We start from the raw sequence: 16,287 nt of genomic DNA, 5'->3' as shown, positions 1-16,287 counted from the left end.
TGGCTGTCCTGGAACTCACTTTGTAGACCAGGCTGGCCTCGAACTCAGAAATCCGCCTGCCTCTGCCTCCCGAGTGCTGGGGGACATTTTTGTAATACTAAATATTTCATGACATGGATGTGATATGTCTTTCTACTTGGGTCATTATTAACTGTTTTTTTTTTTATCTTTTTAAAAGAATTTTCTAGTGTATATAAAGTTCTGAACTTCCTCAGTAAAATTTATTCAAAGCTAATTTGTTCCTTTTCAGGCCCTTCCAAGTACAATTGCCTTATTAATTTCCTTTTCAGATCATTCATTCTTAGTATAAAATGTACAACTGAATATTACGTGTCAATATAAATTTTGTAAGTTCTGTGATTCTTTACTAAATTCACTTATTTATTCTAACATGTTTGCAGAGCCTTGTGGTTTTCCACATGTAAGGTGATCACATCTGAAAACTGACAGTTCTTTTGATTAAATTAAGTACCTTTTCTTTCTTTCATTTTGCTGTCCTATGGTTCTAGTGCAGCTTTCTCAATACACTGTTAAAAGAGTTGGCTTTTTTTTGGCTTATTCAGTATTTTAGAGGGGAAAATGTATTCCCACCCCCACCCCCCACTATTGACCATACTAGTAGTATATATACATGATCTTTACTATGGTGAGGTGATTTTTGCTAATCTTATTTTATAAAAAGCTTTTACATGAACCTTTACATGTTCAGTTTTGTTAAGTGCTTTTCTACATCTATTGATGCGATCTTTGTCCTTCATTTTGTCAGTGTAGCAATGGAGCAATGTCACCTTATTTGATTTTGGCATCTTGAACCATTCTTAGATTTTACTGATCAATCCTACTTGGCTATGAGTATGGTGTACTTAGATCTCACTGATCAATCCTACTTGGCTATGGGTATGGTGTACTTAGATCTCACTGATCAATCCTACTTGGCTATGAGTATGGTGTACTTAGATCTCACTGATCAATCCTACTTGGCTATGGGTATGGTGCACAGTCCATTTACTCTGTTGTTATGTTTGACTAATGTTTCCTTGTGAAAATTTGCAAATGATTTTGAATATAACAGTGGTGTGGTTCTCATGTAATAAGTTAAGAAATGTTCTTCCTTTTCAATTTCCAAGTGTCTCATTGACTTGCACTAACTCATCTTTAAAGTTTGTGGAGTTTATTTATGAATCAAGTAAATATAGAAACAATATATTTTTAAAAGTATATAAAACTACAGTTTTAGAAAAATAAGAAAGAATTATTTAGAGTAAACAATGAAAATTAGTTTGGTGTGGTACTTGTAGTCCCAGGTATTTGGGAGACTGAAGCAGGATAATGGATTGAACCTACTAGTTTGTGACAGCCTGGCCACATTAAGCAAACTCTTAAAATGAATAATACAATAGTAAAACCAGGGTGGATAATTTGAACTGGGAAGAGTATAAAGGATTTTGTCAATTTCTCTAAAACTGTTTTGGTTTGTAGACATTTCCTGTGAGCCCTGGTCTGTGTTCTAGAAAAAAAGTAATAAATAAATACACAGTGCTTTATAATTTCACCATTCCCTGTTAGATGGTAACCTCCAAACTTGAATTGATTTTAGTGGTTTTAGAAATCATACATAATATGTTGAAATCATTGATTTATCTATTTTTTTTTTTTTTTTTGGTTTTTTGAGACAGGGTTTCTCTGTGTAGCCTTGGCTGTCCTGGAACTCACTTTGTAGACCAGGCTGGCCTTGAACTCAGAAATCCACCTGCCTCTGCCTCCCAGGTGCTGGGATTAAAGGCGTGCGGCACCACTAAGACTGAAACTGTAAGGATTAACTCTAATGCAGAGACGCAGAGACTCTCTTTTTACATATCTGAACCACAGAGCAGATTCAGTTAGGTGTGTTTGTTTGTGTATGTGTAAAATAGTGTTTCTTTTTCTAGTGGGGGGAACTGATGGTTGCCTACACCAGTTTGTGACACAGTTACTAAAAAGCAAGAAGTTTGTTAAGGAGAGAAAACTAGAACTTTCTGATGCATCAACTGCTCTGTTCAGGTGAAGAAGAAGAAGATAAACTACCTAGAAGAGAGAGCTTGAGACCAAAGAGGAAACGGACCAGAGATGTCATTAATGAGGATGACCCAGAACCGGAGCCGGAGGATGAGGAAACGAGAAAGGCAAGAGAAAAAGAGAGGCGGAGGAGGCTGCGCAGAGGAGCGTAAGTTAGTCCTCCAGTATCCCTGACAGTGTTGTTATGTAAAGGTATGAGACAGAAGGTTGCTGTATGGGGACTTCACTGGGCTAAAATCAGTCATTAAAACTACTTTTAATAAGACAGGCTTAAGCTGGTTATGTCATTTTACTATACACACACACACATATATATATATATATATATATATATATATATATATATATATATATATATATTACATACATTATATGTATATATAGTTGTTTTGTTTTTTTAATTAATGTATTTATTTTATGTAAGTAAAAAGCTCTTTTCAGATGCACCAGAAGAGAGCATAAGATCCCATTATAGATGGTTGTAAGCCACCATGTGTTCGCCTGGAACTGAACTCAAGACCTCTGGAAGAGCAGTCAGTGTTCTTAACCATTGAGCCACCCCTCCAGGCCACATTTAAAAATATTTAAATACTAACATGTAGGTATTCTAAAAAAGTGAATACACACTAAGAACGTATTATGAGAAATTCCCTTGTAAAAGACTCAAATTGTTAGAGGTTGTTATAATGTTATGGTTGTTTTAAATATTTGAAAATTATAATATCATTTGTATACAGTGAAACCTAAGATACATAAGAGACTCCAGAAGAATGAACTCCAGTCTCTTTATCTTATGGAGAGGTATTTGGTAAAGTAGGACTAAACTTAATACAAGAGCTATGAATACTTTCTATAGTTTTGTAGGGTTATTAATAAAACACACGAGTACAAGACTGAGCTGCATGTAGTAGCCACAGTCTAAAATGTTAACTGCTTTGCATTTTATAGAAAAAAATATGCTGGCCTGTGTCATAGAGCATTGGGGACACACACACACACACACACACATACACACACACACACAATCAATTTGTTTGTTGTTCTTATTTTGAAGATAGAGAGTTAATATGCAAGCCTTGGCTGTCTTGGAACTCACTAGTCAACCAGGCTGGCCTCAGAAGTGCTGAGATTAAAGGTGTGAGCAACCACACACAGCTTATATTTCTATTAAAAATATTCAGCATTTTTTAGCTCCAAAATGTTTACTTCTGACACTGTAGAGAGTAGTATGTTTAAATGCTATTTTTAAAAGATTATTTCTTGGATTACTAGAAATTTACAGATGGCAGGGAGGGAAAGTGTGCCTGCACACAGCTAATCATGGAAAACCTAGACCCTCTTGGAAAGGAGTCAAGTGACAAGCTAGTCTGTCCCATACGTTTGAAGGTTGCAGGGCTTTGTGGACTACCACGGGGCAGGAGGGTGGAATATTCCTCTACCGTGTTCACCTCTGAAGATACCCATCAGTATTTGAGAGCTCTGTTATGTTATCCCTGAAATAATCATTATTAAATGAAACCATATGGAAATTTGTCAGGTAGAGAGGCAAAGCTGTATTTAAATACAAGTAACCAGATCGGTTCTTATGCTTTAGCTTCAGTTTTGAATTTCGTTTCCACTTGTAATTCTTTTTTCCTACCTTTCCTCTTGAGAAAAGTTTTTGATATTGAGACAGTGTTTCTCTGTATAGCCCTGGCTGTCCTGGAACTCACTTTGTAGACCAGGCTGGCCTCGAACTCAGAAATCCACCTGCCTCTGCCTCCCAAGTGCTGGGATTAAAGGTGTGCGCCACCACGCCTGACTTGGTTTAAATTTTAACTCTGATACTTTTATTTGCATTTTTCTTTTCAGTAAGGATTTTTTTTTTAAATCAAAATGAAATCCAATTTCAAGTCCCATGAAATGTTATGATAGTGCCATCCTTATACAGGAATGTATCCTGTTAGCAAAGCTTGTTCTTCCTTGAAGGTATTTCCTCAGGAAAATATCATCAATGTACCCATGTGTGCCATAAATTCCATAATCGAATTTGTTTTTTCTCCTCATTTATGCCTGAGGGGAAAATCTTTATGAGAAGATAAGTTGGGCAGGAAATTTTCTGCCTTAAGACATTCATTTAAAATGCTCAGCCTCTGGGAAACAGACCTGTGGTCATCCACTGGATCTTCTTCTATGAGAGTATCTCACCTCAGTTTATCTCACTCCCATTTTGAGAAGACTCAAAGCTCCTTGATGTCCCTCCCCATTTCCCAAACCCTCTGTATAGCCAACTTTAGTTGCATACTGTTAGCATTTATTTACCATGGTTAGTTCTGACTAACATTTCAGCAACCGTTTTCTGTTGTTCTATATGTAGATGAGAATCTTTTGTTTAAATGGAATATGTTCTTGAAATTCATTTTGAAAAAAACTATCAGACAATCAAGAACAGATTGATTTAAGTGAATTAATGCAGAATCTTTTTCTTTCAATGTTCTAGCAAAGCACCAGGGAGTTTCCCTTGCCCTCGCACAAATTTTCTATCAAGTAACTACAAGGTTGTAATGCTATCTTTGGGCATGGTTAAGACATATTGCCTTGTTAGATACTGTAGAGTATTTCTAGTGACATCACAGGCTTTTCCTGACCCACTTTTAAACGAGTAAGCAAAATGTTCATAGTAGTGAAAAAAAAATTCAGTATGTTATGTTTCTTTGCCTCACAACTCTTGGTAAGCTTAAGATAGAAAGCCTTTCTTGCACAGAGCACATCTGAATTTCAGAAGATAAAACATATGCCATGTATGTGTGTGTGTGTGTGTGTGTGTGTGTGTGTGTAAAGGATTCTTTAAGTGGTTCCTAGATAAGCAGTTTCCATATAACTGATGAGAGTGATATTTTAGTTGCTTGGCTACACTCTGAAGTACATCAGGATCCTCTTGGAGTTATCAACATTTAACAGCAAAGTTTTTAAACACATGGAAGCCTCAGGTCATGTAGGGTAGAACGCACGTCTTCCCATGTCATTGTCACCTTGTGGAGCATTGCTATGTTCTAGGATTCTTTGATTCAATTACTGGGTTCAGGATGCTATTCAATGCTATTCAGAAAAGTTTAATAATACATAAATGTTTCTTTAATAAATATTTATGCAGACCCTTATTCATAGTATAGTAAGGGAGAGGTTACTCAGACACAAATTATGGTGGAATAAGATAGCGTATATGTGTGGGAGAGAAATAGGAACAAAGTGTTTGGAGACCTAGAGAAGTCGACGTTCCTGGAAAATGAGTATCAATGCTACATAGGAAGTAGGGGCTTAGTATTAGAAAGGTCTTTCTTCGATGGTCCCTGAGATTTGGCATGCAAATTTGTAACCTGTGAGATCATTCAGGCATTGACTGGCTCATTCTTTTATCTCACCGAAGACTATCTTACACAGGATTCATAATGGAACTCAGCAATGAAGTACATTATCGTAGTTAATGTACGTCTGGGTTATTCTGGAATGGTGGTTCAGGTAAAGGTTTGAAGTATCAAATAATTAGGTTATTATTTTTAAATATCTTTTGTTGTAAATTGACTCCAGTCTTGATAATTTCACTCATCCATTCCATGTGTTAGCTTTCTCTCTTTTCAAGAGAGGCATGTTTTGATTTGTGTTCCTATCTATAGCTACATGGAAACAAGTTTAATTATTTTAAAACATTTACATTTAAAAACATATCTAACTTTTCTAAGACTAATTAAACCAACCTCTATATTGCTTCAAATTGTCAAATTATAAAAGTAACAAAAAATTGTGCTTAGAGATATAGTATTTTATGTCATTTTTACATAGCATCATAGGATTCTATGTAAGAAACACCAAATAATGAAAAAGAAAACACCCAATGATAATGCACGTTACATCCTAGTACATGCCCCTACATAATTTTCTTGAGCCAAGTTTTCTATTCTAAGCAAAATATTTGTCCTAGTTTTCTTTCTGTTGTTGTGACAAAAACACTGACCAAAAAACAGCTTGTACAGGAAAGGGAGTTAAGATTTCACACCACAATCTAGCACTGAGGGAAGCCAGGGCAGGAGGAAATCAATCCAGAACAGACCATGGAGGAGAGCTGCTTACTGATTTGCTCCCCATGGCTGGTGAAGTTGCCTTTCTTATACCCTGGTCTATCTGCTAAGCGTCAGTATCCTCCATAGTAGACTGGGCCATGCTACATCAGCTAGGATCAAGAAAATGCCGACTAGACATGCCTACAGGCCAGTCTGATCGAGGCAGTTCCTCAACTGAGGATCTTTCTTCTCAAGTATCAAGTTGACAAGCAAGGTTACCCTTTTGTATCCCCCCCCCCAAACAGACTATCACTAGAAGGTGTTATTTTACATGAGTAATCTAAATTTTATTTTATATGAGTAATAAAGGCATGATTAGAAACTACAGATTCACAAGTCTGCAAATGTGTCTCCTTACATTATAATTAATCATTTAAAAATAGCTTTCTCCCATATTCCTATTGTGTACAGTAATAAGCTTAGTGAACTATCAAATGTGTTTTTACTTTTTTAAAAAATAATAATGAATAATTTACAATTTCTTTTTTAGTCTGTGTCTAGTGAGGTCTAGTGAGACGTCAACAGTGAGTTGAATATTGAGAATCCTGTATGAGAGTTGTTAGCAGTTATAAGTAAAATACTTAACTAGACCTTTGGAGAAGGCAAGCAGGAATATGAAATAGGATGGCACCAGCTGTAAAAAGCAGCTAGCACTCATGAGCTGGAATTCTGGAAAGGGTTAGCGTGAACATGTCAAGTGGAGAGGAAGGAGAAACCCCGGGAGCTGAAAGTGGAAGCTGGTCCCACAGATGATGATGAGATGAATTCTACTAGCATTGGGAGAATTCTGCTAGAATTGGCAAAACAGAATCACTTCCAGCTCTGGGAGGGGCTTTCAGCTCCTGGAGTAAAGTGATGCTAGGGAGGAAGTGTCAGCCTGGGAGGCAAAAAGAAGTAGGCAGAAAGCCACAGGGAAAGATAGAGGGCACTTAGTAATTCTCACAGTCTGAACATAGAGTTGAGAGAGCAAACACATGGCTGGTAACAGAGCCGCAGCCTCATACCATAATATTAAGTATGAAAGCGTGTATTTAAAATTGAGACACTAGCCTAATAATTAAAACAATCTATTGCCAACAGTTTGATTTCTACAGTATAATATTACATTGCTCCACTATGCCATGTGGCTTCTGTTTAGATTTTGTTTTCTTTAGCTTCTAGTTTTTCAACAGTAAGATCACAGAAAAAAAAAAGAAAAAAAAAGAAGGCTGTATCTGCTTAGAGAGAAGAAAAATTCCTTTGAAGGGGGCTTCAAAGCATTTGCTTCCACCAAAAGTATTTCATGTTAAATTTTATCAAATGCAGTTTTTGGGTGTAATTAACAGATTAGGCTTCCTTTGAGAAACAGAATTTCCTTCTCCCTGTTTCAATTTTCCCCCTTTTCTCTTGAGACAGGGCTAATTTAAAATTTCTAAGGACACTTCAAAGACATCTTCACCTTTAATTTATTATCCTTATTGAAAAATAAGGTTCTTAAATGAAACATAGCATTGGGGAGGATACCTGCCAAGGGGAACAGAGGAGAGACCTCTGCATCTTGATGGATCTCTATCCTCTTCCCAGCTTCCTTGTTCTGGCAGCCTGAGGCTGAAGACATAAAAGAACAGTTCCATTTTGAGCATTAGAATGCAAATGGCATTGTTGAAGGTTATAATAATCCTCAAGCCGGATTGGGAGTGTTGAGATGTGAATTCTAGAGCTTAGGGAACTCCTCATTGACTTTGGGCAGCTGAGTTGGCAAAGGTGGGTTGCCTATCTGACAGGAGTCCTTTTAGAATTAGAAATGAAGCAGAGTTTAACCTTTGGTTTCATTTTCTTTTAAAGGGAAGAAGAAGAAGAAATTGATGAAGAGGAATTGGAACGATTAAAAGCACTGCTAGATGAGAATAGACAAATGATTGCTACTGTCAAATGTAAACCTTGGAAAATGGAGAAGAAAATTGAAGTTCTCAAGTAGGTTGCTCCTTTTCACATACAGAAACATACATCTAAGAAATCTGATTACCTATGTATTATAGATGATGCTATAGCCTCAAATATGCACAAGTGTCTTATGGTTTCTATTCCTGCACAAACATCATAACCAAGAAGCAAGTTGGGGAGGAAAGGGTTTATTTGGCTTACACTTCCATACTGCTGTTCATCACCAAGGAAGTCAGGACTGGAACTCAAGCAGGTCAGAAAGCAGGAGCTGATGCAGAGGCCATGGAGGGATGTTCCTTACTGACTTGCTTCCCCTGGCTTGCTCAGCCTGCTCTCTTATAGAACCCAAGACTACCAGCCCAGAGATGGCACCACCCACAAGGGGACCTCCCCCCTTGATCACTAATTGAGAAAATGCCTTACAGCTGGATCTCATGGAGGCATTTCCTCAACTGAAGCTCCTTTCTCTGTGATAACTCCAGCTGTGTCAAGTTGACACAAAACTAGCCAGTACAACAAGCTAGAGGGATTTGGGATTAATATTTACAATCTGAAAACAATTTTGAGCAAAATCAGCACATGGATTCTTGTAACCTCTGTGGTCGCCTTGAATTATCTGTTCCTCAGACCGGGGTTCCCTTCCTTACTATTTCTCTTTAGAACAGTATAATTGAACTTTACAGGGTTGCATGGTTACTTACCCTTGTTTCTCTGTGGAGTTTATAGACTCTAAAGAACTTTTCCATTGTAGCTCTCACAAAAGCACAGGGAGGTTGTTATACTGGCAGAACAGTGCACAGGATTCCCGTTCTGGGTTATGCTGCCAGCTGGTCCTTGTTCACGTGTCAGAGACCCAAGTTCAGTTTCATGACTGCTGAGGTGGATGCAAACACACCCAGCACACAGCTTTCTAAACTTCTTGGGTGCAAAGAGAAACAAGCACCTCTTTGGGGGCAGGGGTTGGTGTGTGTGAGTGCTTGTATGCGTGCACGTGTGTAGGATAACATTGTTTCCTTGCTGGGACTTTGGGAGTGACAGGTTGTGTGCAAAGGAACATGTCTGGATTGATGCCTATGTCTTCCTCTCTCAATTTTACTACAGACGCTGTATTTTTCCATTAGACTTTTATATACAGTGGTGTGTTTCTAAAACTATCTTCCTTCCAGCCCATTTCCCGAATGATGCTGTCAAATGGTAGGAACGCCTAGTTATAGCTGGGCCTGATTAAAGGAACTGAAGGAGCAATCAGGATTCTGCTCCTCTAGACCTGATTCTGCTAGAGCCGGTGTGTTATTTCAGAAAATTATTTTACAATTTAGCTCCCCAGGAGCCCAGTTGTTTCATTTAAAAGAAAGAAAGAAAGGAGAGAGGAAGGAAGGAAGGAAGGAAGGAAGGAAGGAAGGAAGGAAGGAAGGAAGGAAGGAAGGAAAAGAAACAAAGAAAAGAAAGAAAGAAAAGGAAGAACTTACCTTTTGTTTTTGGACCTTGATGTCCTTTATAGAGTTTGTGTCTGGTTTTACTTTATGAATTAAGGTTTTCTGTGCTCCAAACAATACTGTTTCTAGTGGTAAGCATCACTCCTTTCTCCCCACCCCCCGACCTGTGTGTGTGTGTGTGTGTGTGTGTGAGCGTGTGTGTGCTTGTGCGCACACACACAGTATCTGTGTATATATGTGCATATAGCCCATGCACTTGTGAAAATAACTTTTCATTTAATGAGATGGTAATATACTGACATAGGTTTTGAAGTATTTTTATTTGGCAAATTAGAAGTCTTTTTTGACTCCTAAAATATATTTTGAGATATAAATAGCTCATGAAATCCTCCAACCTCGGTTAGACACATGAAAATATATACAGATATTCAAATATTAGAAAGTAATAATGTCATGAAGTTCCAAAGAATAAAATGGAGGAAGAATGTCAAGGAGCAGCCTGGAGCTATAGAAGAACAATTTTGCTAACACAGACACACATACACACACACACACACACTCAAACACACACATACTCAAACACACACATGCACACACATACACATGTACATACACGTATGCACGCACATACATACATGGGCATGTGCGTGCGCACACACACACACATACACACACACTCTGATGCACACACAGCTCTTTTACTTGCATTTCCCATGTAGGACAGTTGAATAGATATGGGTTTCAAACTTGAGTCTGAATTTCTTGTCTTCAATTTATTGCCTGAACAAAATTGGAGGACAAGTGTAGTTGTCCTTCCCCACTGTCTCTCATGAAATTACATTTATAGACGATGTGCCATGGAAAGCACTTGGCACAGTGTCAACTAAAGCACAAGGCTAGGAAGCGCCAGTGAGAACAGACTTCTTGCCCCATGCCCTGTAGTGTGATAGAACACAGGGGAGACCTGGGACCTGAAAAGGCTAGGTAGCCGGAAACCTAGTTCTAGGGGGCCCCAGGAATATCGAGGATGGTGGTACACTGGGGGTATATGGACTAATTACCATATTTTAAAGTGTTAACAGAAGGAAACAGAGCGTATCTTGACAAGTTGGCAAAGTCTGAGGCGGACCCACTTCCAGGTCCCCAGAATGCTTTTAATATGCTTTGAGTATAGTCTTGTGGATTTCAGAGTATCATGCCTTAGGCTAGGCTGTAGAAATTAGTGGCATTTTGAACACAGAGAAATAGGAATCAGAATGAAAAAAAGGGCAAACTTAGCCACAGCACCAAGACATGAATTGAGAATGAGAACTCAGAGTGCATACAGAATTAGGTAGTTTTTTGTTTGGCCACTGTGGTTTCATTTTTTTCCTTATTTTTTTTTTAAAAACTTATTTCTTTTATGTATGTGAGTACACTGTAGCTGTCTTCAGACACACCAGAAGAGGGTATTGGATCCCACATGGTTGTGAGTGGTTGCTGAGAATTGAACTCAGGACCTCTGGAAGAGGAGTTAGTGATCTTAACTGCTGAGCCATCTCTCCAGCCCCCAAATTATTATTATTTTTTAATCACAGAAAAATGTACATTAACAAAATTAACCACTTTAGCCACTTTTTAAAATAATAATTTTCTTTTATGTATGTATACCTTTTAAGTGCAGGAGATTTTTATGTTTTTTTTTTTTTTAAAACGGTATTATGTTCAGCATCTTATAGACAAGTGGCAAATGGGGCACCACATTCCTGCTTGAAACAGCTGGAGTTAGGCAAGAACTGTCCTGTCTAAGTTATTCATTCTCATTGAACCGGATTATGCACTACTCTTTTTTCACTTGTTTGTTTGTTTGTTTGTTTGTTGTTTTCTGCTTGGTTGGCCCTTGCAGGCATTCAGGTTCTCTGCCTCCTAAGAGGCCAGCTGGGGAATCAGCTGGGCACCAAGACGGTGATTCAGAGCAGCTTAGTCAAAGGCAGCCACAGCATAAACTGTGGTTGTTCACTTGTGGGCCTAGCTCATTATCTCAAGATGATTCTTCAAGGCTGGACGACTTGAATCAGAATCCATGGCTCTATGTACCAGTGGCGCCCAGCGTTGTGGCCTCCCTAGTTTTCATGTGGGCAGAAGATGTTAATATTAATTGTTGCATTTATTTTCCTCTGCAGGCTTTGAAGCTGTGTGAGCTAGCTTCTCCCATATAGATCCCAACCACAATGTTAGCCGGTGCTTACTGCCTCTCATAGAATGCGTGCCGGGAAGTTCCTCTGCCTTTGCTTTGCCAGGGCGAGGGAGCCAGACAGCCTTTCTTCTGATCGTTTCTCTTTCAGAGTGTGCTGGCTAGCTTCTGTCAACTTGACACAAGCAAGAGTCATCTGAGAGGAGGGGACCTCAATTGAGAAAATGCCTCCATAAGATCGGACTTCAGGCAAGGCTGTAGGGCATTTTCTTAATTAATGATTGATGTGTGAGTCCTAGGCTTTATAAGAAATCAAGCTGATCGAACCATGGAAAGCAAACCAGTAAGAAGTGTTCCTCCATGGTCTCTACATCAGCTCCTGTCTCCAGGTTCCCGCCCTGTCTGTGTTTCTGTCCTGACTTTTTTCAATGATGAACAGTGATGTGGAAGTGTAAGCCAAATAAACACTTTCTCTCCCAAGTTGTTTCTGGCCATGCTGTTTCATCACAGCAGTGGTAACTCTAATTAAGACACAGGAAAATCTATTTGAGAAAATGTTTTCAGGACTATGTTTTATTCTCAGAAGCAGCCTCAAAGACTGTTGGTGCTAAGTCTGATCAACCAAGACCATTATTGGAACAGGTATTTCGTCACAGGTTTAGGTCTGTGTGGGATACCAAGACTTCCCTTTGTGCTCTGGACTCTAAAAATATATAATATTTCTAAAACTGATTGCAGACAGGGACAAGGTATTTGGAGTTTCAGTAATCATTCTTAAATCTTTAATCTAATATTTTTTTGAGATTGTAATATAATTACATCATTCTCCCTCCCCTCCAAACTCTTCAGTATAGCCTACCTTTCAAATTCATGGCCTCATTTTTCAATGTTGTCATATGTGTGTGTGTGTATGTAAATACAGCTTTTCAGTTTATATACTGTTACTTGTACATATGTTTTCAGAGATAAACTTTTAAAAAACATTTACCACTAGGAATAGAAGCATCTTTAGGACTCCCAGTCAAAAGACAGTAATGGAGCCAGGGATGTCACTCAGTAGCAGAGCATGTGCCTTGCATATAGGAGGCTCTTGGTTCAATTGCCAGCACTGCGAAAGTGGGTGAGGAGGAAAGCTGGGTAAGCAGTTACTATGTAGGTAGGAAGCTGTAGGAATGTTTAGAATGTGTATAGTCTTTAACCAAATATGCATAAATCTTTGCATAGATGGCCCAAGATAGAGGTATTTTCTTTTTTTATTCTAAAAATCACCAATAAGAGAACAGGATCTAGAGATACTGCTGAGCTCTGAGAAGCAGAAAGTATTAAGTCCATCACTCTGAGGAGTGTGCGCAGGGCGAGGGGCAAATGCTGCTGTATTTCTCATTGATCTGTAAGTCAAGGGTAATTTATATTACTTATCTATAAGATTTCTTCCCATTGTGAACAATAAGTATACTTCATGTTTTAGTTTCTCAGACATTCACTGAGGTTGGACGGCTAGATCTGCTTGCTTGTGAGGGCAGCCACACGCACCTCATAGTAACTAATAAGGGTGAAATAACACACATGGGCAGAAAATAACTGGTGTAATTACTACTCACCAGAAACCAAAACCTTGGACTATAACACAGCATTATGACTAAAGCTAACTTGCAAGTACATTATTTTGTTGCTAGGATGTAGCCATAAAAAAAAATCAAGGGACTGTCTGGGCATGGTGACACATGTCTTTAATCCCAGCACTTGGGAGGCAGAGGCAAATGCTATCTCTATGAGTATGAGGCCAGCTTGATCTACAATATGAGTTCTAGGACAAGTAGGGCTCTGATAGATAGAGAAACCCTGCCTTAAAAACAAAACAAAACAACAACAACAAAACCAAAAATGAACACAAACACACATCCCAAGGGACTAGACTGTGATCTATCTTGAAGTTCAACAATTTACAAATCCAAGAGGGTAGATTGTCTGTAGTTTTCAAATTGGTGTCCTCAGAAGTCAAGTGGTTTAGTCAAATTAGTTCAGAGCAAGGAAGGCCTGAGGTAAGAAGGAGGCCACCATGTGGTTCTCACCAGCTACACCTAGAAAGGACCCATGCTGAGCTTATTGTAAGTATTTGCCTATGAAACACTCCTGGGAGTATGAATGCTTCTGTGGACATTAAAAGAACCATCACAAAATGACTCCTGTCTGGGTACTTACTAATGCTTATTTTAGGGAGGGAATAATTCTAACTTTTCATAAATCAACAATCCAGTTTCCATTATTTCATGGAGTTGGCTCATAGAACATCAAATAATATGATATACTTTAGATACTAACAAAAATTAGATATCGTATTAAATAATTTCTATACTTTGTGGAACCCTGGTCCAATGGTTCTAGGATCTGTCTATTTTTGTATCTGTGATTTACTTGTTATGAATGAAAAGCCAAGTAAGTTACTCTTAGCATTTCATTCATTGGAAATTATCAATCGTGAAACTATTGATAATTTCAGTCTCACTCATCCTAACCCCATTCACTGCCTTTTTATGCACTTATTTCCCCTTTAGTTTTTGGGGTGAGGAAGTTACCATATTTCTAGAACAGTGAGACCAGACTACAGGTGATTTCCTGTGCTGAGTTCTCAGCCCCAGCCCCTTTCTTTGGGCTTATGTTTACTGTGAGCAGTCGTCCTGTGATATTGAACATACATATTTTCTTCATCAGAGGAAATGAAAGATAGCACAAATGAGAACTTCTATGCATGTGTACATACTGAGCTCAAACTTCACCGTGCTGGTTTCTTTTTTAGCTAACACCTATAGTAACACATGGGTCTCCCTTTCCTATTCCTCAGACCATCCAGTGAATAGATATCATTTTTCTCCCAAAGAACAAGACGTTTAAACCCGTACATCTAAAGCTCTGTAAATGGCAAACACTCAATTTGTGCTTCCTCCCGGAAGCAATACCAATGGCCGTGGTTCTGCTGTCCATTCTCAAGGCAAGAGAACTATGACCACAGACCACAGCTGCTCTGGACAGTTCCACCGTTGGTGACCAGGTGAACAGAGGAGAGTATAGGGCTGACTCAAGTGCCCCAAGGTCTGCTACTTTGCATAGTGAAAGTGCTTTCAGCTCTCTACATTTTTATTTAATTTTCATTCATTTTATTTTTGAGTTGTTTTTAAGAAAGTCACAGGAATAGGCTGACCTTGAGTTTGGATCTTTCTTCCTAAGTCTCAGGAGCTAGAACTTCAGGTACATCTTACCATGCCTGCTTCTCTTATGACCGATTTTGAGCTGCTTGCCATTAAATAAGAAATTCCCCCTTTCATTGAAAATTGTTTTTTTCCCTCACATAATTTATCCTTCTGACAGTTCCCTCTTCCAGTTCTTTCCCATGTCCCCTCTTGTCTTTCTGTCTCTGATTACAAAAGAAAACAAAAAAACAGCTGGGCAGCATGGTTGGTAGGACACACCCTCAGTCTCAGCAGAGATAGGTGGATCTCTGAGATCCAGGCCAGCCTGGTCTACAGAGCAAGTGCCAGGACAGGATGGGGGGTGGGGGTGGGGCTACACAGAGAAACTCTGTCTGGAAAACCAAAACCAAAAACCAAAAAAAAAACAACCAACCAACCAACCAAACAAACAAACAAAAAATGAAAACGAACAGGCTTCTAAGAAGTCATAATAAAATATAATTGGATAAAATGAAAAAAATAACATACCAGAATTGGAAAAACAACAAAAAACAAAAAACAAACAAACAAAAAACAACCAAAACCAACAAATAGAAGGAAAGAGTGCAAGAGAAAACATTTGTTCTCTCACTCTGGGTTCTCATAGTGACACTAACCTAGGAGCCATAATCTATGCATAAAGGACCTGGTGCAGACTCCTGCAGGCTCTGTGTTGCTGCCTCGGTCTCAGTGAGCTTTGATCCTGTTGATGTAGATGGTCTGTCTTTAATTGTGTTGGTTTAGATAGTGTTGGTTTTGATCCTGTTGGTTTTGATCCTGTTGGTTTAGATGGTCTTGTTTTCTTGGTGCCCACCATCTCCTCAGGGTTTTAAACTATTTTCATCTCCTCTTTCACAGGGTTTTGAGCCCCATGAAGGGAGGGATTTGATGGAGGGATTTGATCCCATTTAGAGCCGAGTGCTCACTTCCTTCACAATGTCTGACTATTGCTCTCTGTATTTGATTCCATCTGCTACAGGGGGAAGCTTTTCTGGTGGTAGCTGAGCAATGCACTGATCTGTGCGTATAGCAGAATTAGCAGAATGTCATTAGGAGTCATCTTATTGCTACTTTTTTTTTTTTTTAAGAATGGTAGTATTGATTTTACCCTAGGTCCTTGACTATCTAGTCTCAGTTTCTAGGCTATATAAGCAGTGTTGGATATAGGTTCTATCTCCTGGAGTAGACCTCAAGTCAAATTAGATATAGGTTGGTCACTCTCACAAGACTTGTGCCACTATTGCCCTAGTATACCTTTCAGGCAGATCACCATTGTCGATCACAGGGTTTGTGGTCGGCTTGGTGTTTACATTTCTATTTTGGTAGTGTGCAGAGTACCTTCCTGTACCAAAGACACTCTTGTGTAGCAGTAAAGG

The 16,287-nt window shown here is 38.8% G+C and overlaps 1 protein-coding gene across 1 annotated transcript in view; it reads left to right on the top strand.

The window, feature by feature from the left end:
* Positions 1 to 16,287, top strand: part of Tmc1 (transmembrane channel like 1) — a 166,519-nt gene that overhangs the window by 49,070 nt on the left and 101,162 nt on the right. The window contains exons 4-5 of the mRNA XM_021210496.1: positions 2,041 to 2,203; positions 7,977 to 8,105. Coding sequence (XP_021066155.1) covers positions 2,041 to 2,203; positions 7,977 to 8,105 — 292 coding nt within the window. The remainder of the gene's footprint in view (positions 1 to 2,040; positions 2,204 to 7,976; positions 8,106 to 16,287) is intronic.

This window comes from Mus pahari, chromosome 1 (assembly GCF_900095145.1).
Source record: "Mus pahari chromosome 1, PAHARI_EIJ_v1.1, whole genome shotgun sequence".
Taxonomy (NCBI): Eukaryota; Metazoa; Chordata; class Mammalia; order Rodentia; family Muridae; genus Mus; species Mus pahari.
The sequence above is the reverse complement of the archived record's forward strand: the minus strand, read 5'-3'. Positions and strand labels throughout refer to the sequence as shown.